The sequence below is a fragment of the Gorilla gorilla genome, chromosome 6, assembly GCF_029281585.2.
Source record: "Gorilla gorilla gorilla isolate KB3781 chromosome 6, NHGRI_mGorGor1-v2.1_pri, whole genome shotgun sequence".
NCBI lineage: Eukaryota > Metazoa > Chordata > Mammalia > Primates > Hominidae > Gorilla > Gorilla gorilla.
In genome coordinates this window covers 82,628,802-82,650,887 of record NC_073230.2, presented here as the reverse complement: position 1 = coordinate 82,650,887, position 22,086 = coordinate 82,628,802, and the positions used below count along the sequence as shown (strand labels likewise).

Sequence of the window (22,086 nt, the reverse complement as noted above, 5' to 3'; positions counted from 1 at the left end):
GTGGTTGGAGCACAGCGTAGGAGCCAGAGGGCAAAGGTGCTGGGCAGGAGAGGCGGGAGGACAGAGATGGCGCAGGAGTGCGGTTCCACAGGGTCAGGTCCCTAACACGCTGGCCAGAGCAGGGAGCCGACCTCCAAACTCTCAGGGAAGAGAACCAGGTTGCCCACCGGCGGCACCTCGCACCTCGCCCTGATCACAAGCACGTGCGCCCAACCCGCCTCGCACCCCGGCCCGGGTGGGGGCTCAGGGGACTCCCGGGGCACTCAGGAGGGACGCCCCGGGCGGGGCGCGCAGGCGCGCTGAGGCCGTGAGCCCCAAGGGGCGGGCGGGTGCGCGCGCTTTCTCGCGCACGCGCGCACGGAGGGGGCGACGGCCGCTGTGACGCTGCGGCGGCGGCGGGCGGGCGGCGGCGCGTGAGGCGCGCGATCCCCGGTGTCTTGGGAGCAGTGCCCCGGCCCCCGCCGCTCCCGCCGCCGCCATGTCGGGCCGGTCGGTCCGGGCGGAGACCCGCAGCCGGGCCAAGGACGACATCAAGAAGGTGATGGCGGCCATCGAGAAAGTGCGGAAATGGTGAGGGGCCGGAGCTTAGGGGGCTGGCGGGGGTCGCAGATCCAGGCCCTGAGGAGCGCGGGACTGGCGGGTCAGGTGGGAGCCGACCGGCCGGCGCTGGGGGAGGGGGGTGCGGGAGAAGGCGGGAGGAGGGCGCCGCTGGCGTCGGCGTGAGGTCAGAGGGCGCGCCGCCGCGGCCAATCAGCGGTCCTCCCGGCTCGCGGGCCCGCCCACCTGCTGCGGCTGCTGCCGCGCGCCGCCTGGGAGGGGATTCCGGCTTCCGGCCCGGACTGGAGCTGCCTGGCATCGGTGCCCGCGCCCGGCCCAGCCCGGGGCCCGCCCTCCCCTCTTCCTGGGCAGTGGCCCCGCCTGCGTTTCCAGGCTTCCTCTTGATAATAGCGAGTAGCCCTGGAGTGGTGTCAGCCCGCCAGGCTGAGCGCTCTGCGTATTCAGGCGTTGAAGTTGGGTGAGTTTCTGGGTTACTCTATCTGCCAAGGGAGCAAGCCTGGTGTCATCCAGAGGGATACTCCTCCCTTTCCCCCAGTAACCGGCCCCTGCGCCGCGAGCTTGGTAGGCATTTTCTCTTGCTGCCCCGGCGGTTGTCAGGAGAGTCCTTTGCAAACTATGTACCAGCCTCCCTCTAATTTCCCTGCTTCTGCTCTTTTTCATTCCCCAGTCCGTTCATCATTTGCACTGTGTGATTTTATTTTTCTCACTTCCAAGTAGCAGAGTGGTCTTTTTAAAGTGCACATCCTTACTTGGGAGGCTGTGGCGGGAGGATTGCTGGGACCCAGGAGTTGGAGGCCGCAGTGAGCTATGATCGTGCCACGGCACTCCAGCCTGGGCTACGGAGAGAGACCCCGTGTCTAAAATGTTCATGGAAGATGCCGATTGAGCACCTGTTTAGTATCCGGAACTCCGATACATACTATATCGGTGTGTATCGGAGTCATCACATTAAACTTTCACAGCCAACTTCGTCAGCTCTTTTGTATAGCCAATTACTACTAATAATTTAAAAACCCAGGTCTGGCTAGGTGAGGTGGCTCAGGCATGTAATCCCAGCACTTTGGGAGGCTGAGGTGGGCGGATCGCTTGAGGCCAGGAGTTTGAGACCAGCCTGGGCAACATAGTGAGACCCCGTCTCTACAGAAAATAAAAGTTCAACTAGATGTTACCTCCCGCCAGGAAGCTTTCCTTAACTCCTCCCATCCCTTTACCTCCTTTAAGGTCGTTGGTACGTTGGACTTTATTTGTGTGTTTATCTGTCCATTTCCCCACAAGAGGGAAGTTGCTTCTCTTTTTTTATGTCTGAGGGCTTCATGTGTAGTTGGGTTTCAGTATAAATATTAGTTTAACATACTCATGGTTTTCCTCGTCCACCTTTAATCCTCCGAGGTTTTGGTGAAACCTAAGAACAGGTACACCTTTCTCTTCTCCCCATTTTTGACCCCCCGCCCCTAGCAGGCTAGGCTGAAGGGCCATCCCCTGTCACCTGGAACTCTGTACCAGCCTCCCTGTAAACTCTCTGCTTCTGCTCTTGCTCATTCCCCAGTCTGTTCATTTGCACTGAGTGATTTTATTTTTCTCTCTTCCGAGTAGCAGAGTGACCTTTTTAAAGTGCACAGCCTTATTTGGAAGGCTGTGGTGGGAGGATCGCTGGAGCCCAGGAGTTGAGGCTGCAGTGAACTATGATCATGCCATGGCACTCCAGCCTGGGCAACAGAGCGAGACCCCATCTGTAAAAAAATATATAAAATGTGCATCTTATCCTAGCACCCCTAGTAATGCTTCAGTGGTTCCCTTCTTGCTTTTAGGATAAATACTGAAGAAGGCCCTCCTTCCTGCCTCACTTGGCTGGCTCTTTCCCAGGATGCCCGCTGTCTTACCAATGAAGTCACTCTGCTCTTCCTGCCGCCTGGCATTCTTCTTCCTCTCTCCTCTCCTCCCTCTTGCCGAGTTAACTCCTAGCTCAGCTCAAAAGTTGCTTCCTTAGGTTTACCACTTGAGATTCCTAATCTAGATCAAGTCTTCTTCATAGACCTTTCCACAGTTGTATTAGATGGACTCATAAGACATTTCCTATATTTGATTTCTTTTTTTTTTTTTTTTTTTTTGAGACAGAGTCTTGCTCTGTCACCCAGGTTGGAGTGCAGTGGTGCGTTCTTGGCTTACGGCAACCTCTGCTTCCCGGGTTCAAGCAATTCTGCCTCAGCCTCCCGAGTAGCTGATTATAAGTGTACACCACCACACACAGCTAATTTTTTGTATTTTTGTGGAGACCGGGTTTCACCATGTTGGCCAGGCTGGTCTTGAACTCCTGACTTCCAAGTGGTCCTCCCACCACGACCTCCCAAAGTGCTGGAATTACAGATGTGAGCCACTGTGCCTGGCCTCCTGTGTTTGACTAATTAACCTACAAAAATGGCAATTTGATATGGTTAAACCTGATGATTAAGTGACTAATCTTGAATTGAGCTATTCATGTCTGTTTCCAGTTATAAGACAGGGTCTGTGAGGGCAGGGACTGTGGATCTTGTTCCCTGCATCGCCAGAGCCTAGCACAGCCTGTTGTATACTAATTGGTTGATTAAATGAGAAAATGCAGTGGTCTGTTCAGGAATTAATTTTAGTTATTTTCTAAGACTTTAATTCGCTCCTTCTGTTACATCACAGTCTCTTTACACTCCCAGTATGTCATCCGTTGTTTTTTTTTTTTTTTTGAGACCCAGTCTTGCCTGTCACCCAGGCTGGAGTACAGTGGCGTGGTCTTGGCTCACTGCAGTCTCTGCCTCTGGGGTTCAAGCAGTTCTTCCGCCTCAGCCTCCTGAGTAGTCGGGACTACAGGTGTGCACCACCATGCCCGGCTAATTTTTGTATTTTTAGTGAGGACAGGATTTCACCATATTGCCCAGGCTGGTCTCGAACTCCTGGGCTCAAGTGATCCACCCACCTCAGCCTTCTAAAGTGCTGGGGTTGCAGGTGTGAGCCACCATGCCCGGCCCTATTATGTCATCATTTGCTGAACAGCATCAACAACTACAACAGCAGTTGCTTTTTTTTTTGCTTTTTTGTGACTTCATATTTGGACTTGACTCTTTGAGAAGTTGGCTCAGATCTGTGACAAAGCAGTTCCCTGCATTTGACCCTTGTTCCTACTGACAGCAAGTACCTCTTAAGGTATCAGTGGACCTTAAAATAAGCAAATTTGTTCTCTGCCTGCATGCTTAGGGAATAACCTTCTTGGAATGAAGGAGAGGCTGGGCACGGTGGCTCACACCTGTAATCCCAGCACTTCGAGAGGCTGAGGCAAGAGGATCGCTTGAGCCCAGGAGTTCAAGATCAACCTGGGCAACATGGTGAAACCCTATCCTTACTAAAAATACAAAAAATTAACTGGGCATGGTGGCCTGTAGTCCCAGCTGCTTGGGAGGCTGAGATGGGAGATTCACCTGAGCCTGGGATTTTGAGGCCGCAAGGAGTGGTGATCACGCCACTGCACTCCAGCCTGGGTGACAGAGGGAGACCCTATCTCAAAAAAAAAAAAAATAGTCTCCTTTGTTCTATCTCCTCCACACATTTGTTTGCAGACCTCGAAGGCACTCTGTGGGTAAGCTCAGAACAGTGGCATTCTAATCTGGTGTAGATAGTTGGGGGTCCCTAGTCATTTAGAGAGTGACCTTGTGCAAGGCTTATCCCTTTGCTTATTTCGTGAGTGTAGTGGACTGATAAACTCTGCCATTTTTACCCCTTTGGAACACAGCAAGAGACAGGATTTCTACAAAGCTTTGAACTTCAAAGTTGAAATTTAAAAATTTCTTTAGACTAGTTTTCTTTTCTTTTTTTTTTTTGAGACGGAATCTTGCTCTGTCACCCAGGCTGGAGTGCAGTGGCGCAATCTCGGCTCACTGCAACCTCCGCCTCTCAGGTTCAAGCAATTCTCCTGCCTCAGCCTCCTGAGTAGCTGGGACTACAGGTGCGTGCCACCACACCCAGCTAATTTTTTGTATTTTTAGTAGAGACAGGGTTTCACCGTGTTAGCTAGGATGGTCTCGATCTCTTGACCTCGTGATCCGCCCACTTTGGCCTCCCAAAGTGCTGGGATTACAGGTGTGAGCCAGCGCGCCTGGCCTAGTTTTCTTTTTCTTTATGCAGTCTTAGTAACCCAGAAAGGGAAAGGATCCTAACATTTCACACCCACTATGCCATACCCCCCAGCAGCAGGTGTCTCTCCTGAGATTGTTTGCCCCTTGGAAGGGTCTTTAAATGGACACAGGAGGCCAGGTGTGGTGGCTTATGCCTGTAATCCCAGCATTTTGGGAGGCCAAGGTGGGCAGACTGCTTGAGACCAAGAGTTCAAGACCAGCGCGGGCAACAAAGAGAGACCCCCCCCCCCCCCGCCACCCCAACCGTCTCTACAAAAAATAAAAATTTGGCTGGGCGTGGTGGCGTGTGCCTCTAGTCCCAGCTACTCAGGAGGCTGAGGTGGAAGGATTGCTTGAGCCCAGGAGGTCAAGGCTGCAGTGAGTTATGATTGTGCCACTTCACTCCAGCCTGGGAGGCAGAACGAGACCCTGTCTCACTAAAACAAAAAAAAGGAATGTAGTAATAGAACTCATATATTTGGTAAAGAGAAAAGCACTCAAAGTAACTCGCATGCAAGTAAAAAAGAATATGGTGCTGTGTGTGCTACCTTCCAGCCTTATGTCCCACATCCTTTTTTTTTTTTCTTTCTTTTGAGACAGGGTCTCTGTTGCCCAGGCTGGAGTGTGGTGGCGTGATCTCAGTTTACTGCAACCTCTGCCTGCTGGGCTCAAGGGATCCTCCCATCTTAGCCTCCGGAGTAGCTGGGATTACAGGCACAAGCCACCACGCCCAGCTACTTTTTGTTTTTTTTTTTGTAGCGACAGAGTTTCACCATGTTGGCTGGGATGGTCTCGAACTCCTGACCTCAAGCGATCTGCCCACCTCAGTCTCCCAAAGTGTTGGGTTTACAGGCGTGAGTCACTGTGCCTGGCCTGTATTTTTTTTTTTAGAGATGAGGTCTCGCTAAATTGCCCAGGCTGTTCTCAACCTCCTAGGCTTGAGCGATCCTCCTGCCTCAGCCTCTCAAAGTGCTGGGATTTCAGGTGTGAGCTACCATACCCCACCAAGAGGAAGTTCAGAAGGATTCCAGATTGAAGGAATGATCTGCTGAGTAGTAGAAAAGCACAAGTGATGAACAGAAAACACACTGCGTTGTTTTATCCATTCTAAGAAGTGTCTTTCTTTTAGGGAGAAGAAGTGGGTGACTGTGGGTGACACGTCCCTGAGGATATTTAAGTGGGTTCCTGTGACAGACAGCAAGGAGGTAAGTGTGGAAGAAAATCAAAAGATACCATTTTCTTTATTTCTTTATTTGATTGCCTCTTTTTTTTTTGGGGGGACGGAGTCTCGCTCTGTCACCCAGGCTGGAGTGCAGTGGCATGATCTTGGCTCACTGCAACCTCCGCCTCCTGGGTTCAAGCAGTTCTCTGCCTCAGCCTCCCAAGTAGCTGGGGTTACAGGCATCTGCCACCACACCCAGCTGATTTTTGTATTTTTAGTAGAGACGGGGTTTCACCACGTTGGTCAGGCTGGTCTTGAACTCCTGACCTCGTGACCCACCTGCCTCAGCCTCCCAAAGTGCTGGGATTACAGGCATGAGCCACTGCACCCGGCCTAATTGCCTTTTAATTAAAGGAATTTATTTCCCCAGAATTGAGTGGAAAATACTTCAAGGTACCCTGTTATTGGTCCATGCAAGCCCTCTCTTTATTATTTTCCTACTTTATTCCTTTCCCTTAACCCAAGCCTCTTTTCCAGGGCTTGACAAACTACAGCCCTGGCGTATTCCTTAGGTTTGTCAGTACAGTTCTATTAGAACATAACTGGCTGGGCGTGGTGGCTCACGCCTGTAATCCCAGCACTTTGGGAGGCCAAGGTGGGCGGATCACTTGAGGTCGGGAGTTGGAGACCAGCCTGGCCAACATAGTGCAACCCCTGTCTCTACTAAAAATACAAAAAAAGTAGCTAGGCCTGCTGGCAGGCACCTGTAATCCCAGCTACTCAGGAGGCTGAGGCAAGGAGAATCGCTTGAACCTGTAAGGCAGAGGTTGCAGTGAGCCAAGATTCCACCACTGCACTCCAGCCTGGGCAACAGTGTGAAACACCATCTCAAAAATAAGCAAACAAACAAAAAAAACCAAACACATAAGTATGCCCACTGATTTCCTTATTGTCTGTGGTGCTTTTGAATTACAGTGGCAGACTGAGTGGTTGCCATAAGGCCAAATGGCCCGTAAAACCTTAAATATTTATCATCTGACCCTTTAAGAAAAAGTTTGCTGATACTTGCTCTTATGCGATTAGTCCCCCACTGTATTGTGTGTATCATATGTATATACATCTTTCTAATTCTGGTGTAGACCTTTGTGCTTCATCTTTGTTGGATGTATTTGGATACCTGTATATTCTTTAAAAATACATAGCATTGTTTCATGTGTGTATTTTTGTGTTTAAACAAAACTTACATATGTGGGCCGGGCGCGGTGGCTCACGCCTGTAATCCCAGCACTTTGGGAGGCCAAGACGGGCGGATCACGAGGTCAGGAGATCGAGACCATCCTGGCTAACACGGTGAAACTCCGTCTCTACAAAAAATACAAAAAAATTAGCCAGGCGTGGTGGTGGGCGCCTGTAGTCCCAGCTACTTGGGAGGCTGAGGCAGGAGAATGGCGTGAACCCAGGAGGCGGAGCTTGCAGTGAGCCGAGATCGTGCCACTGCACTCCAGCCTGGGCGACAGAGTGAGACTCCATCTCAAAAAAACCAAACAAACAAACAAAAAAAAACAAAAAAAAAATATGTACAGTATTTTGCCAGAACCTCTTTGTATTCTCTGTGGTTCAACTTTGGTTTTTTAATTTGGGGTTTTTTGCTTTTTTGTTTTTTTGAGATGGACTCTCGCTCTGTCGCCAGGCTGGAGTGCAATGGTGCAATTTCAGCTCACTGCAACCTCTGCCTCCCAGGTTCAAGCAATTCTCCTGCCTCAGCCTCCTGAGTAGCTGGGATTACAGGCGCCTGCCACCACGCCTAGCTAATTTTTCTATTTTAAGTAGAGACGGGTTTCACCATGTTGGCCAGGTTGGTCCCAAACTCCTGACCTCAAGTAATCCGCCTGCCTTGGCCTCCCAAAGTGCTGGGATGACAGGCATGAACCACCGTGCCTGGCCCAACCTTGTTTTGAGAACCCTCCATGTATTTGTAAATATAAATAGAATTATTACCTTTGACTCATGCATTGCATTTTCTTATTTGCAGTGAGTACCTTTATCTACATATTTTCTGGGTGATAAATACCCAGATTGTTTCCAACTTTATTTTTTCTAATTGTTTTTTAAATTTTCAAATATAAAACACATACAGAGAAGTATATAAAACATAAATGTACAGTGTATGAATAAATATAAAGCTAACACTCTTGTGAGAACCACTCTGCAAAACAGAGCTTTGCCAAGACCCCAGCAGACCTCTCTGCAGCTCTTCCCATCCTCTTCCTCCTGTCCCTCTAAAGGTAAAGACTCTCCTACTTTTGCTTTTCTTACCACTTGTCTAGTCATTCATAAACAGTTTTTCCTTTATTATTATTTTTGAGATTTTTTTCCAGAGACAAAATCTCACTATGTCACCGAAGCTGGAGTGCAGTGTCATGATCTCAGCTCACTGGAGCCTTGACCTCCCAGGCTCAAGCAATCCTCCCACCTCAGCCTCCTGAGAAGCTGGGACCACAGGCATGTGCCATCATGCCCAGCTAATTTTTTTTCTTTCTTTTTTTTGTTTGTTTTGGAGAGGTGGGAGTTTGCTATGTCAGCCTAGGCTGATAGGTCTCAAATTCCTGGGATCAAATGATCTTCCCACCTCGGCCTCCCAAAGTGGTGGGATTATAGGCATGAGCCATCGTACCCACCCTTTTTCCTTTTTTAGAGATGGTGGGGGGTCTCATTGTTGCCCAGGCTGGATTTGAACTTTTGGGCTCAAGGGATCTTATCTCAGCCTCCCAAATAGCTGGGATTACAGGCATGTGCCACTGCACCAGCCTCTAACATTTTGAGTGTTATGGAAACAGCATGATAAAGTATCTATTTTCGTGTGTCTTGTTTCTTTTGCTCAGCATTATGTTTGTAAAATGCATCCATTGTTGTCCTTGGAGTTATCCGTTCCTTTCCATTGCTCTCTCTGCTGTATTTTGCTGCATATTCATCACATGGCTAAGTGTAGTTTATTTTTCTGGCTCTCCTGTAGATACTGAGGTTGTCCACAGTTAGGGCCAATAGGAACAATGCCCCTGTGAGCATTCTTGTTCAGAATCCACATCAACTTGTACATGAGTTTTCCTAGGATATATTCTTGGAAGGGAAGTGGCTGGGTCTTAGGGTATGTATGTTTTGACCTATATTAGCTGATGCTAAACTATTTGCTGAAATGGTAGTTGTACCAATTTATGTTCCCACCAGAAACAGGAGTTTTCTTTTTTGGAGTTTTTTTTGTTTGTTTGTTTGTTTTTTTGAGACGGAATTTCGCTTCTCTTGACTAGGCTGGAGTGCAGTGGCGCAATCTCGGCTCACTGCAGCCTCTGCCTCCTGGTTTCAAGCGATTCTCCTGCCTCAGCCTCCCGAGTAGCTGGGATTACAGGCATGCGCCACCACGTCTGGCTAATTTTGTATTTTTAGTAGAGACTAGGGTTCTCCATGTTGGTCAGGCTGGTCTTCAACTCCCGATCTCAGGTGATCTGCCCGCCTCGGCTTGCCAAAGTGTTGGGATTACAGGCGTGAGCCACTGTGCCCGGCCTGCTCCTTTTTTTATTATTATTATTATTTTGTAAGACAGGGTTTCAATCTGTCGCCCAGGCTGGAATGCAGTGATGTAATCTCGGTTTACTTCTACTTTTGTCTCCTGGGCTCCAGTGATCCTCCCACCTCAGCCTCCTGAGTAGCTGGGACTACAGGCACATGCCACCACATCCAGCTAATTTTTGTTGTTGTTGTTTCCTTATTTTGTTTTGTTTTTTCGAGACAGAGTCTCACTCTGTTGCTCAGTCTGGAGTACAGTGGTGCGATCTAAGCTCACTGCAACCTCTGCCTCCCGGGTTCAAGCAATTCTCCTGCCTCAGCCTCCAGAGTAGCTGGGATTACAGGCACACACCACCAGGCCCTGCTAATTTCTGTATTTTTAGTAGAGACAGGGTTTTACCATGTTGGCCAGGATGGTCTTGATCTCCTGACCTCGTGTTCTGCCCACCTCCGCCTTCCAAAGTGCTGGGATTACAGGCGTGAGCCACTGCGCCCAGCCTCGCCTAAAATTTCATGCACCTACTTTTTTTTTTTGAGACAGGGTGTCACTCTGAGGCTGGAGTGCAGTGACGTAATCTTGGCTCACTGCAGCCTCCGCCTCCTGGGTGCAAGCAGTTCTGGTGCCTAGCCTCCCAGTAGCTGAAACTACAGGTGCATGCCGCCACACCCAGCCTAATTTTTGTATTTTTTGGTAGAGACGGGGTTTCATGATGTTGGCCGGGCTGGTGTTGAACTCCTGACCTCAAGTGATTTGCCCATCTCCGCCTCCCAAAGTGCTGGGGTAACAGGTGTGAGCCACTGTGCTCAGCCTCATGCACCGACTTCTTACTGTTTTCTCCTACATTTGTTTTTCTTTTTGCTAGAATACATCCTTCAAGAGTTTTGTCAAAGAGAACTTCTGTGGGGAAAACTTTCTGAAAATATCTCTGTTTCACTTTCGTGCTGAAAATTGATGATTTTACCTGTATATGAAATTCTAGGTTCAAAATTATTTTCTTTCAGCACTTTGAAGCTATTACTGAATTGTACATCCAGTGTCGCTGTTAAGAAATGTGATGTTATTCCCATGCTTGAGTCTTTGTAGGTGATCCACTTGGCTTCCTGGAAACTTTAGCATTTCTTCTATCTTTGATCTCCTAGGAATTCCCTGAAAATATCCTGTAATATTTCTTTTCTTTTTTTTTTGAGACTGTCTCACTCCATAGCTCATGCTGGAGTACAGTGGTGCAATGATGGTTCACTGTAGCCTCGAATTCCTGGGCTCAAGAAATCGTTATGTCTCCACCTGCCAAGTAGCGGGGACTACAGGCACATGCCACCACGCCTGGCAAACTTTTAAATTATTTGTAGACACAGGGTCTTGCTGTATTTCCCAGGCTGGTCTCAAACTCCTGGGCTCAAGCGATCCTTCTGTCTTGGCCTCCCAAAGTGCTGGGATTGCAGGTGTGAGCCACTGCACCCACGCAGCTGCTTGCTTGCTTGCTTGCTTTTTTGAGATGGAGTTTTGCTCTTGTTGCCCAGGCTAGAGTGCAATGGCACAGTCTCAGCTCACCGCAACCTCCACCTACCAGGTTCAAGTGATTCTTCTGCCTCAGCCTCCCGAATAGCGCTTGCGTCACCATGCCCAGCTACTTTTGTATTTTTAGTAGAGATGGGGTTTCTCCGTGTTGTCAGGCTGGTCTTGAACTCCTGACCTTAGGTGATCCGCCCGCCTTGGCCTCCCAAAGTGCTGGGATCACAGGCGTGAGCCACCACGCCCGGCCAACTGCTTTATTTCTTAACTTTTCTCTCATTCATTTCATTTCTTGTCTTTTCCTGGTGCATTTTGAGTTTCTCAACGCAGTTTTTGCTCATTAATCTTTCATTTAGCTGTATGTATTTCAATTAACCTCATTCACTTAATTTTTATTTGAGCAATTATATTTTTCATAACAAATTGCCTCAATTGGTTCTTCCTCAAAACGACTTTTTTTTTTTTTGAGACAGAGTCTCGCTGTGTCACCCAGGCTGGAGTGCAGTGGCATGATCTCATCTCACTGCAGCCTCCACTTTGCAGGTTCAAATGATTCTACTGCCTCAGCCTCCTGAGTAGCTGGGATTACAGGCATGTGCCACCATGCCCAGCTAATTTTTTTCTATTTTTAGTAGAGACAGGTTTCACCATATTGGCTAGGCTGGTCTCGAACTCCTGACCTCAAGTGATCTGCCTACCTTGGCCTCCCAAAAAGTGCTGTGATTACAGGCATGAGTCACTGCCCCTGGCTAAAACAACTTTTCAATATTATCCTTATCTTTCTGAGCAAATCTATGTTTAATTTCAGTTCTTCTGCTCCTTCTGGTACAGACTGTTCTGTTTATCAGGGTGCCTGTGTTCCTCCAATCTCTGGTGAGTTTTATGCGTGCACTCACCTTTTATTCCCTTGGGACTCTCAATTGCGTTGGCTGGTAATGTGTAACTACGAGGAGGACGGAAGCCTGATCCGTAGTTTTTCTTTTTTTTTTGAGACGGAGTCTCGCTGTGTCACCCAGGCTCGAGTGCAGTGGCACGATCTTGGCTCACTGCAAGCTCTGCCTCCTGGGTTCACGCCATTCTCCTGCCTCAGCCTCCCAAGTAGCTGGGACTACAGGCACCCGCCACCACGCTCAGCTAATTTTTTTGTATTTTTAGTGGAGGCGGGTGAAAACCGTGTTAGCCAGGATGGTCTCGATCTCCTGACCTCGTGATCGGCCCACCTCTGCCTCCCACAGTGTAGGGATTACAGGCGTGAGCCACCGTGCCCAGCCAGTTTTCCTTTCTGTAAATGAATTTAGGAGGTCGAGGTTAGCCTCAGGGTTCAGCCTCTCCCTTTTGCTCTCTGCTGTCCTCTCTGGCTCCAGTGAACCTCCTAGCACCAACTCTATGGACTCTGCCTTTATCTGAGAGCAGCCATCCCAAGAAGTTCTAGGATGCCAAACTCATGGAGTTGATGGGGCGTGGTTCTGGAGCAGCTGTTTATTCCCCTTCCAGCCTGGCTCTGGCCATTACCCACAGGGGTCAAAGGTCAAGCAGTTAAATCTCTTGGGCATTGTGTATAGACAGGAGTAGATGCTGCTAGAAAACCCCCTTTCCTTGGCCGAGTATGATGGCTCACGCCTATAATCCCAGCACTTTGGGAGGCTGAGGCGGGCGGATTGAGACCATCCTGGAGCCAGGAGATCGAGACCATCCTGGCTAACATGGTGAAACCCCATCTCTACTAAAAAATACAAAAAATTAGCCGGGCGTGGTAGTGGGCGCCTGTAGTCCCAGCTACTCGGGAGGCTGAGGCAAGAGAATGGCGTGAACCTGGGAGGTGGAGCTTGCAGTGAGCCGAGATTGTGCCACGGCACTCCAGCCTGGGTGACAGAGCAAGACTCTGTCTCAAAAAACAAACAAACAAAAAATTCAGTTATTAACAAAAATTACATTACTAATATAATGCATCTACCGGAAATGTATAAAAAGTGTGAACTGGTAAATTTGAGGCTACTCAGATTTAAACTTTTGGCTTTTGGGATGCTCTCATTTTCATATGCTTGGATTTACTCTGGGCTTTTTTTTTTTTTTTTTTTTTTTGAGTTAGGGTCTAACTGTGTTGCCCAGGCTGGAGTGCACAGTCATAGCTCACTGCAGCCTCAAACTCTCAGGCTCAAGCGATCCTCCCACCTCAGCCTTCTCAGTAGCTGGGACCACCAGCCTATGCCACCATACGTGGCTCATTTTTAATTTTTTTGTAGAGATGGGGTCTTACTATGTTGCCCAGGCTGGTCTCAAACTCCTGGGCTCAAGGGATCCTCCCACCTCTGCCTCCTCAAGTGCTCGGATTACAGGCATGAGCCACTGTGCCTGGCCCTTGGGCTTTCTTGTTGCAAGCTGGTACTTACCTGCCCACTGTGGTTGCCCTGCACTTATAACCTACATCTTTCTTGAAACAAATGTTATAGGTAAAAATAAACATGGGGTGATCATTTTGTTTTTTGGGTTTTTTTGTTTGTTTCTTTTTGAGATGGAGTTTCGCTCTTTCGCCCAGGCTGTTATGAAGTGGCGGAATCTCGGCTCACTGCAACTTCCACCCCCCAGGTTCAAGCGATTCTCCTGTCTCAGCCTCCAGAGTAGCTGGGATTACAGGCACATGCCACCATGCCAGGCTCATTTTTGTATTTTTATTTATGTATTTATTTATTTTATTTTTTGTTTTATTTTATGTTTTTTTAGTTGGAGTCTCGCTCTGTAGCCCAGGCTGGAGTGCAGTAGTGCCATCTTAGTTCACTGCAACCTCCACCTCAAGCAATTCTCCTGCCTCAGCCTCCCAAGTAGCTGGGATTACAGGCACATGCCACCACACTCGGCTGATTTTTGTATTTTTAGTAGAGATAGGGTTTCACAATGTTGGCCAGGCTGATCTTGAACTCCTGACCTCAGGTGATCCATGCGTCTTGGCCTCCCAAAGTGTTGGGATTACAGGCGTGAACCACTGCGCCCGGCCAGGGTGGTCATTTTGAATGGATGAGGATGACGGATCAGGAATAGAGCCAGCCTGGGCCCATTTGTCCTGTCACTGTCTGTGTTACATGAGGTTCCTTCTTCTCTCACTTTTTCCCCACTCTGCTACTGAAACAGGAATCTTTCTCAAATGAGTGTTTTGTATTTCTTGCCCATTCGTATAGAGAAGGGTTGCCTGGCGCAATTTGATCAGGGCAGGAGAGGGATACTATGGGATGTTCTAGTCGAAGTGTATGTATCTGCCTGTTGCTTATGATTCACAGTATTCCTGCTGGAAGGGTTCATTTTTCTGAGGCTTGAGGAGAAGTGGCTTGTCCAGGATTCTGTTCTTCCTTGGGTCCTTGGATTCTCACGCTGCTGTCGTTTTTCCTGTTCAGTCCTAATCCAGACCTCTGTGGTCTGTCACATAGCACCCTCCTCCCTCTCTGTGAGTCTCCTGCTTGGCTCTGTCATATTCCTCTTTTTTTCCTTTTCTAGAAAGAAAAGTCAAAATCGAACAGTTCAGCAGCCCGAGAACCTAATGGCTTTCCTTCTGATGCCTCAGCCAATTCCTCTCTCCTTCTTGAATTCCAGGGTGAGTTGCATCTCTGTGTCTTCCTTGCAGGAGAATGAAAACTTGGATGAACGCATTAATAAGAAGAATTGGCCAGGTGCAGTGACTCACACCTGTAACCTCAGCACTTTGGGAGTCTGAGGCGGGCAGATCACCTGAGGTCAGGAGTTCAAGACGAGCCTGGCCAATATGGTGAAACCCAGTCTCTACTAAAAATACAAAAAGTTAGCTGAGCGTGGTGGCGCGTGCCTGTAATCCCAGCTACTCGGGGGTCTGAGACAGGAGAATTGCTTAAACCCAGGAGGTGGAGGTTGCGGTGAGCCGAGATCGCACCACTGCACTCCAGCCTGGGCTGCAGAGTGAGACTCCGTCTCAAAAAAAAAAAAAGAATTCTGTGTATCAATTCAGTGCCTGCTGTTTCGCTGGTATTTTGCTAGGCACTTGACCTAAATCTTTTCATTTAAACTTCACGATAACTCTGCAAGATAGGTAATGGTATTCTCATTTTCCAGTTAAGGAAACTGAGGCTCAGAGAGGTTAAGTTACGTGTCTAAAGTTACATAACTTGTAAGTGACAGACTCCATGTCAGGTCCTGGTTGTCTGAATCAGAAGCTTTTTTTTAGATTGTACTTCATTTTTTATTTTTTATTTTTTGTAGAGACAGAGTCTGGCTATGTTGTCCAGGCTGGTTGTGAACTCCTGGCCTCAAGCAGTCCCCCGGCCTTGACCTCCCAAGGTACAAGCATGAGCCACTGCACCTGGCCTAGACTGTGTGTTTTATCATAGTCGCTTAGAGTAGGCTACCCAAAGCCGAAGCTTCTGCTTACCCACTGTTAGGACATGTTCTGCCTCCTAAACCAATCCCGCCGGATCATCACCGTAGTCATGATACTGCCTTTTACACCTACCTGCTAGGTACTGTCTATGAAGCACTTTTACTTTACTTTCTCATTTTTACCCATGTATCAGCCTGTGATACAAACCAGGCAGTTATTATCATCCCTATTTAAGGAAACTGATGCTCAGGGAGGAACAGTGTTTTGTCTAAGCTCAAAAGTGACAGTTTTATTCATTTGGTGACAAAATGCTACTTCCATTTTAGTGTGGGTATTAAAGATCTTTATAGGAGTCAAGACTAGCATGAGTTTATGACTTTCTCTTCAAAACCAGATTGGAGCTAACCCAGCGTGTAGTTATCCCTTCCCCATCTCTTTCCCGGGCCCCACCAAGGTCAACCATGTGCTGTTGGAAAGGGAACACCAATGTGTGTTCAGTAGTCAGAAGGCTCTGGGAGACATATGAGGCTCCATTTCCTCAGTCTGGCCACCATCTCCTCATTTTCATTTGGTAAACACTTAATGAACTCCCACTGTATGCAGGTACCATGCGTTGCACTGGGGAGTCAAGGACAAGTGAGCCACAGAGCCTGTCCACAGAGGCTCACGGGAGGAAGCACGCGTGCGAAATGATACATGCAGGCGTGCACAGGCTATCACAGGAGAGTAAGAGAGGCTGGGCATTTCCACCTACGCGAGCCAGGGAGGTAGGGCTCCGCGGAAGAAGTGATGTCGGGGCTGTGTTGGGAGGTCTGAGGCTTTCCAGGACAAGGGAAGGCAGCCTAGCCAAGGAACAGCTGGGCAGAAGCACCCATGCATGACGAAGCTCTTGGGTTAGGGTCCAGCCTGCCTGGAGCTGAGGATGCTTGTAGGAGAACAATAGGCACTGAGGCCAGAGATCAGAAAGGACTTCCTATGTTGCGATAAGGCCAGCTCCTGCCTGTCCTAAGAAGTACTGGGTATGGCTGGGTGTGGTGGCTCATGCCTGTAATCCCAGCACTTTGGGAGGCTGAGGCAGGTGGATTACCTGAGGTCAGGAGTTCGAGACCAGCCTGACCAACATGGCGAAACCCCGTCTCTAATAAAAATGCAAAATTACCCAGGTGTGGTGGCGCAAGCCTATAATCCCAGCTACTCGAGAGGCTGAGGCAGGAGAATCAGTTGAACCCAGGAGGCAGAGGTTGTGGTGAGCTGAGATAGCACCATTGTACTTCAGCCTGGGCAACAAGAGCGAAACTCTGTCTCAAAAAAAAAAAAAAAAAAATACTGGGTATGACATTTCTCCCTTAGGCAGCAGTGGAGCGTCGAAGGGTTTAGAAAGGTCTCTCTGGCAGTGGTTTGCAGTTCAGTTTAAGGTACATGAGACTGGAGGCAGGGCAGTGAGGTAGGTGGCTGTCGCAGGAGGCCAGGCTGGAGATGATGAGGCTTGAACTGAAGCAGTAGGAGAGGAAGGAATGAGCACAAATGATACCAGAGCAGGAGGGGGAAACACTTTGGTGACTGGCTACTGTAGATGCAGCGGAGGAATGCATTGGTGACTCTTACTTTTTTTCTTTTTTTTTAATTTTAATTTTTATTTTTTGAGACGGAGTCTCGCCGTGTCACCCAGGCTACAGTGCAATGGCACGATCTCAGCTCACTGCAACCTCCACCTCCCGGGTTCAAGCGATTTTCCTGCCTCAGCCTCCCAAGTAGCTGGGATTACAGGCGCGTGCTATCATGCCCGTCTAATTTTTGTATTTTCAGTAGAGACGGGGTTTCACCATGTTGGCCAGGCTGGTCTCAAACTTCTGACCTCAAGTGATCCGCCCACCTTGGCCTCGCAAAGTGCTGGGATTACAGGCGTGAGCCACTGCACTCGGCCTGGTAACTCTTTTTTTTTTTTTTTTTTTTTTGAGACAGAGTCTCGCTCTGTTGCTCAGGCTGGAGTGCAATGGCGCGATCTCGGCTCACTGCAAGTTCTGCCTTCTAGGTTCATGCCATTCTCCTGCCTCAGCCTCCTGAGTAGCTGGAACTACAGGTGCCCACCACCACAGCCGGCTAATTTTTTGTAATTTTAGTAGAGACGGGGTTTCACCGTGTTAGCCAGGATGGTCTCGATGTCCTGACCTTGTGATCTGCCCACCTCCGCCTCCCAAAGTGCTGGGATTACAGGCGTGAGCCACCGTGCCTGGCCTTGGCCTGGTAACTCTTAAGTTTTGCACCTTGATGGTGACTTTAAGCCTTCAGGCAGAACTCCCAGGTGCTAATCCGTCAGTCCTTGGGGCAGTCAGGCAGCCGAAGCCTGAGCTCACCACCTTCAGACACCACCAGCCTCCTTCAGATGCCCAAGGATGCCTGACAAATGTCATTTTCTACACGTCTTGTGATGTGAGAAGGATTGAGAAGTACTGACCAGAGACACAGCTACATCCCTCCCTTCCACAAGCTGCAATCAGTGGATAATAAAGAAGAGTTTAATAAGCATATCCTGACCTTCCTAAAGTGTAATGTTGCATAAACATAAAGATTCTGGCTGCCTCTGGTGCTTAGAATCTATGTCGTATAGGCCGGGCACAATGATTATTATACTCAGTTGTATCCTTGGCTGCCTAAAGTGATGCCAGGCCCTTGGCTCTGTCCAGAGTTCCTCTGGAGGAAAATGACCACGCTCAGCTGCTGCCTTTGTTCTGTTTGGTTTTCAGACGAAAACAGCAACCAGAGTTCCGTGTCTGACGTCTATCAGCTTAAGGTGGACAGCAGCACCAACTCAAGCCCCAGCCCCCAGCAGAGTGAGTCCCTGAGCCCAGCACACACCTCCGACTTCCGCACGGATGACTCCCAGCCCCCAACGCTGGGCCAGGAGATCCTGGAGGGTGAGTCGTGGTTGGCCGAGGATGAGTTTCCTAGAAGGGCCTTGCTTTCTGCTCTTGTTGTGTCTCGTCTTTAGAGTAACAGGCTCGAGAGAGCACCTCAGAGCCAGGCAGCACCAAGCCCTTTCTCGATAGCTTAGGAATGATTATAGTTTCCCCTTTCATGGAGGGAAGGGAGAAAACAAGCATTAGAGTTGAGTGCCAGGCTGTGTGGAAGGAACTTGAGTATTTGACGCCTGGTGTAATTCTCTCAAAAATCCTGTGAGGTGGCAGCTATTGTCTTCTTTTACAGATGAGGAAAATGGACATTCAAAGCTTAGAAAGGTTAAATTGGGCTGGGCACAGTGGCTCACACCTGTAATCCCAGCACTTTGGGAGGTCGAGGTGAGCGGGTCACTTGAGGCCATGAGTTCAAGACCAGCCTGACCAACATGGCAAAACCATCTCTACTAAAAACATAAAAAATTTAGTTGGGCGTGGTGGCATGTGCCTGTAATCCCAGCTACTCCGGAGGCTGAGGCAGAAGAATCACTTGAACCCAAGAAGCAGAGGTTAGTTACAGTGAGCTGAGATCACACCAGTGCATTCTTGCCTGGGCAACAGAGTGAGACTCCATCTCAAAAAAAAAAAAAAAAAAAAGACCTGGCGCGGTGGCTCACACCTGTAATCCCAGCACTTTGGGAGGCTGAAGTGGGTGGATCACCTGAGGTCAAGAGTTAGAGACCAGCCTGACCAACATGGTGAAACCCCATCTCTACTAAAAATACAAAAATTAGCCAGGCATGGTGGCGCAAGCCTGTAATCCCAGCTACTCGGGAGGCTGAGGCAGGAGAATCACTTAAACCCAGGAGGCAGAGGTTGCAGTGAGCCGAGATCGCACCACTGCACTCCAGCCTGGCGACAGAGCTAGACGTCATCTCAAAAAAAAACAGAGAAAGGTTAAATCGCTTGTCTGAGATCACATAGCCAGTCTAGTAATGGTTGGAATGAATGTCACTTTAAGTCCTATTTTCAGCATTTATGCTGTCTGTATTACATGCTAAATTTTTTTCCTTTTTTTTTTTTTTTTTTTTTTTAAAGAGATAGGGTCTTGCTCTGTCGCCCAGGCTAGAATGCAGTGGCTGAATCCTAGCTCACTGCAGTCTTGAACTCCTGGGGTCAAGTGATCCTCTTGCCTCAGACTCCGTAATAGTAGGACTGTAAGCCTTTGCCACCATGCCTGGCTATCTTTTAATTTTCTGTAGAAATGGAGTCTCACTATGTTGCCCAGGCTGGTCTTGAACTCCTGGGCTTCAAGTGATCCTCCCACCTCAGCCTCCAGAGTAGCTGGGATTATAGGTGTGAGCCACCATGCCCGACCCAGGTTTCTTGTTATAATATGGATATATAGATGTGTCTTAGGCCCTTGTTACCTTCTCCTGTGCTGTGACCTGTTAACAGCCAACTACAAAATGGAACTTGTTTCTCCATGGGAAATGCCAGTTGTAGTTAATATTTATTGTGTTCTTACTATTTGGCATGTGCTGTTCTTAGCTCCTGTGTTTTATTACTTCATCTAGTCCTCATAGCAACTCTCAGAAAACTGGGAGATTGAGTTAGAGTTGTGATGTTTGGGCTAGAGGATGACAAGATGAGCTGCTTTGTCGGTTCCAGATATCTCCAGCCCAGCAGAGATGGCCCTCTGCAGTCTAGCCGTATTTTGCCCTTCCACCATTCTTGGCTGTGACCTGGTCCAGCTGGGCCCTGAATGAATGTTTGCTTCTCAGGCCAGTATTCTCCCCTCCTCACCAAGCCACCTCCACACAGCTCTAAGGAAGCTCCCCCAGGTCCAGGCCTCAGGGGAGCCCTGCCCTCAGGCCGACCCTGCTGCCTTTTCAGAGCCCTCCCTGCCCTCCTCGGAAGTTGCTGATGAACCTCCTACCCTCACCAAGGAAGAACCAGTTCCACTAGAGACACAGGTAAGCAATCACTTTGAGTTTTCCAGTTTTTTGTTTTTTTGGTTTAAGGCAGGGTCTCGCTGTTGCCCAGACTAGAGTGCAGTGGTGCGATCCTGGCTCACTGCAACCTCCACTGCCTCCTGGGTTCAAGCGAGTCTCCTGTTTCAGCCTCCTGAGTAGCTGGGATTACAGGCACCTACTACCACACCTGGCTAATTTTTGTATTTTTAGTAGAGACGGGGTTTCACTATGTTGGCCAGGCTAGTCTCGAACTCCTGAGCCCAAGTGATCCACCCATCTCAGCCTCCCAATGTGCTGGGATTATAGGCGTGAGCCACTGTGCCCGGCCAGGCTTCCCAGTTTCTAAGTCAAAAAACCAGGAAAGACTGTGGATGTGGGGTTGGATCTGCAGCGCCGGAAATGAGTCCCAGGGTTGTAGGCAGGGGAGGATGTTTGATCATCTGCTGGAAGGAGCAGAGTGGACATCCCATTATAATTCGGGTGGGTGGGAAGGTTCTGGTTGGGAGGGGTGGCCCTGTCATTCCATGCTCTGCCTGCTCCTAGGTCGTTGAGGAAGAGGAAGACTCAGGTGCCCCGCCCCTGAAGCGCTTCTGTGTGGACCAACCCACAGTGCCGCAGACGGCGTCAGAAAGCTAGCACCGTCCTGGCCCTCCGCCTCCTGGCCCTGCCTCTATTTATTGCATTCTGGTTCTGGCCGCGCTGCGTTGCTGGGGTAAGGGCAAGCACTGGGGTCAAGAGCCTGCACACATGAGCCTTCCGGGCTGGAAGGCTGGCGTAGGACTTGGGGCTGTAGCATCATCTTCCCGACCCTGGCACCTGTGTCTACTTGCTCCCGAGAAGAGGAGCGCTCATGTCTTTTTTGCACCCCAAGTTGGCTGGAGCATCGGCCACCCCAAGATTCATCTGTGACCTCCAGGCAGCAGTCTCTGCTCCAGAACCTCTGGACGGAGCTGCTGGCAGCTTCTGCGAGAAGAGAGAGATGTGGAAGGCACCCTCTAGAAGAGAGCGTGCCTCAGGTTACTTGAACTTGAACGGAGACTGTAGACTCCCGGACTTTCCCCTAGGACTGGGGGCCCTGTAGGCTGCTGTTGGAGAAGGACTGGGTAGAGACATTGGAGGGAAGGGAAGGGCTTTTCTCCACACAAGGGCAGAGAGTCCGTCTAGATTTCTTGCTGTCCTGCCAGTTCTGCCCATGCCTGAGGTGGTCCTACCTCTCACGGGCACCCTAGCTGCTGACAGCCCTTTGTGGCCGCCGTCCCCATCCCCTGCCCTCAGCACACACGTCCGCACACACGCAGCTTTCTTTGTTCTCACCTCTGTCATTCCAGCATCCCTGCCTTCTGTCACAAACTGCCCCAGCAAGAATTTGAGGTTCTGACAACAGTACCCATCCCCCACAGTACCCCTTCAGCTCAGTTTCTAGAAAGCTCCCTTTTCTTTGAAATCTGCATGTTGAATTGAACTTTGTGATTTTATTTTTTGTTTCAAAGAAGTTTAAGAAAATGGAAATGGGCAACAGTGAGTGAAGACATATTTTAGCACTGAATAGAATATTTTTAAAATTAAACTATTTGAAATATGTCCTGTTGGTATCTGAGTGCTTCCTTCTTGAAGGTTGCGGGCCGGGGTGGGGGTGGTGGCTGAGTGCTTGTGGGGTCACTGTGGGCTGGGCCTGCCCATCCTTTCACTCCCACAGTGTGGACTTCATGATAGTGATTTCTAGCCTCCCTTTGAAGCTGTCACGTAGTTCAAATTATGCTTCTCGCTGGGCGTGGTGGCTCATACTTCTTATCCCAGCACTTTGGGAGGCCAAGGCAGGAGGATCACTTGAGGCTAGGAGTTTGAGACCAGCCTGGGCAACACAGCAAGACCCTATCTCTATCTAAACAATATTTTTAAATTAAAACATAAAAACCAGGCCAGGCACGGTGGCTCCCGCCTGTAATC

General features: G+C 49.2%; 1 protein-coding gene across 1 annotated transcript; it reads left to right on the top strand.

The window, feature by feature from the left end:
* Positions 1-328: 328 nt before the first annotated feature.
* BCL7B (BAF chromatin remodeling complex subunit BCL7B) lies at positions 329-21,720 on the top strand. The gene is made up of 6 exons (XM_031012722.3): positions 329-570; positions 5,824-5,899; positions 14,417-14,513; positions 18,014-18,184; positions 20,060-20,139; positions 20,683-21,720. The coding sequence occupies exons 1-6, from the start codon at positions 479-481 to the stop codon at positions 20,773-20,775; spliced, it is 609 nt and encodes a 202-aa protein (XP_030868582.1). The 5' UTR covers positions 329-478; the 3' UTR covers positions 20,776-21,720.
* The last annotated feature ends 366 nt before the right edge of the window (positions 21,721-22,086 follow it).